Source organism: Tribolium madens, unplaced genomic scaffold (assembly GCF_015345945.1).
Source record: "Tribolium madens isolate multiple individuals breed KSU strain unplaced genomic scaffold, Tmad_KSU_1.1 Scaffold_1;HRSCAF=32;Tcas5.2_LG8, whole genome shotgun sequence".
NCBI classification, from domain to species: domain Eukaryota; kingdom Metazoa; phylum Arthropoda; class Insecta; order Coleoptera; family Tenebrionidae; genus Tribolium; species Tribolium madens.
Window position 1 is genome coordinate 3295067 of NW_025400984.1, and position 1937 is coordinate 3297003.

At 29.0% G+C, this 1937-nt stretch overlaps 1 protein-coding gene across 1 annotated transcript; it reads right to left on the bottom strand.

Annotated features, from left to right (window-relative positions):
* Positions 1-702: 702 nt before the first annotated feature.
* Positions 703-1923, bottom strand: LOC123003969 (putative odorant receptor 85e). The gene is made up of 4 exons (XM_044397056.1): positions 1160-1923; positions 1014-1113; positions 811-969; positions 703-765 (listed from the first exon to the last, which is right to left on the bottom strand). The coding sequence occupies exons 1-4, from the start codon at positions 1744-1746 to the stop codon at positions 703-705; spliced, it is 909 nt and encodes a 302-aa protein (XP_044252991.1). The 5' UTR covers positions 1747-1923.
* Positions 1924-1937: the final 14 nt, after the last annotated feature.

The following is a 1937-nucleotide window of genomic DNA, read 5'->3' on the forward strand; positions in this document are numbered from 1 at the left end:
TTCTTTTTTGTAAATAATCAAGGCACACATTTTAAACAATGCTTGAAGATGAGAAATTGTAGATTGTGGTTCAGTTTTATGTTTCATACATTCGAGTCTCTAAAATGCGAAAAAATTCTAGTTGAGCTGAAAGTAAAGTTACCGAAATGATAAAAAAGAAACATTTTTTTAATCAGAAAAAGTTTATCGTTTTTTCGAATATTTATACCAATGATAACTGTTAATTTTAAAGCGTTTTTCATCTTTAATCATAGAAATCCACAATTTTTCTTGCTTTATGAAGAAAAAGAAGTTGGAAGTTAATTACTTAATCGTATAGTTGGACTTGAAAAAATTATAAAATTAATTTTTAATTTTCCAAGAAGTACTCGTAGTTGTCTTAGATCACAATAATGAATAAATAAACCACATAATATTTTCAAGCTTAATTTTTTTGTTCAAAATAAAAATATCAATAGAAAGAAAAAAGAAACTGTTAATTTTTTTTATTAATTAATTATTCAATATTTTTCTGTTAAAAAGTTTCACAACTTTATACAAAGTTACAATTAAATTTATAAGTAAAACATATTTATTTTCTTATTTGGGCCAATTCAATAAACTACAAGTAATTTTCTAATCTTTTATTCATGTATTTATTAATGATAATTAATACAAAATTATGACCACGTCTACGTGAATAGGTACAAAACTAAAGTCAATTTAATTGATTCGATTTAATATATTATTCACGAAAGCAAGAAACGAAAAAACACTCCTCATCAACTAAAATATTTAAATTACTTTTTTGTTTAAATTACTWAAACTTACAAGCAAGAAACTACGTAAATTTAAGTCCAAAAACTTTCCAATTGTTATTTTAGCTGGTTTTTGTGCTCGATTCATGATAATAAGTCTTGCCGTTTTGTTTTTGCAAACTTGATCATGGAACCAGGTGCTATAAAAAATTTCATCAGAAATTTCGCTGGACTAAAAAATGTAATTATTACGACGAAAACAAACACAATATTTACCCAGTCAGATAGCAAGGTGCCGGTCATACAAAATGTAAACGATTGCATAGTAAATGAAAAAATGTAAGGAAAGTATTTTACAAGGCGCTCTGTGGGTAACCTGAATTTCTTGTTAACAATGATTCGTCGAGTTTTTAAATACTGACCCTTCTTTGGAAATCAAAAATAAGCCGAAACAGATTCCAAAAAGGCTTGAAAAGTATTGGAGTAAAAACCACCAGCAATAAATATTACCAAGTTGCTCAACGTATTGTAGTAAAAAATCATGATGTTGCACAGCCTCCAGAAATTGCTTATTGCATAATTCAAACGTCTTGATTTTTTTTCTCCCAAAAGCAATTTTTAGTATTTTAAATTGCATGCAAATATATCCGGTGTAGTAAAAAAAAACCATGTCATACCCTGTGATTCCAAGAAAAATAATCGCTACTTCAAGAGTCTGCAAAACAACGTAAAATTCAACCCAAGGTGTTTCAAGTCCTTCTGACTCCCCGTAACACAGCGAAATTGGTTTTCCGGTCTTAAAAATAAACTTGACGAGAACAAACGTTGCACAAGTTAAAGCTAGGATCACCACGTAAACGTAGAAAAATATTTGAAAAATGAAATAGGTTGAGTGGAGATTTTTAGCATAAAAATGACCAAACCGGTCCAATTTCCAAAACTGTTCAAATTTCTTAATCAATTCGAGCATTTTATTTTTGTATAGTAGAAAAGAAGCCATCTTACACATTGTCTGATATTGGGGAATGATAGATTCTGCAGCACGCTCACACGTTTCTAGCCCTTTAAAATTAAAAAAAAACTCTAAATGACTGGAAAATGAAGCTAAAATTAGAATAGTGAAAACGAAAATTGAACGGAATTTTGAAAAACCGTCGTTTTTTCGAGGATCGAGTCCTAGAATGTTTACTAGCTTGAGCG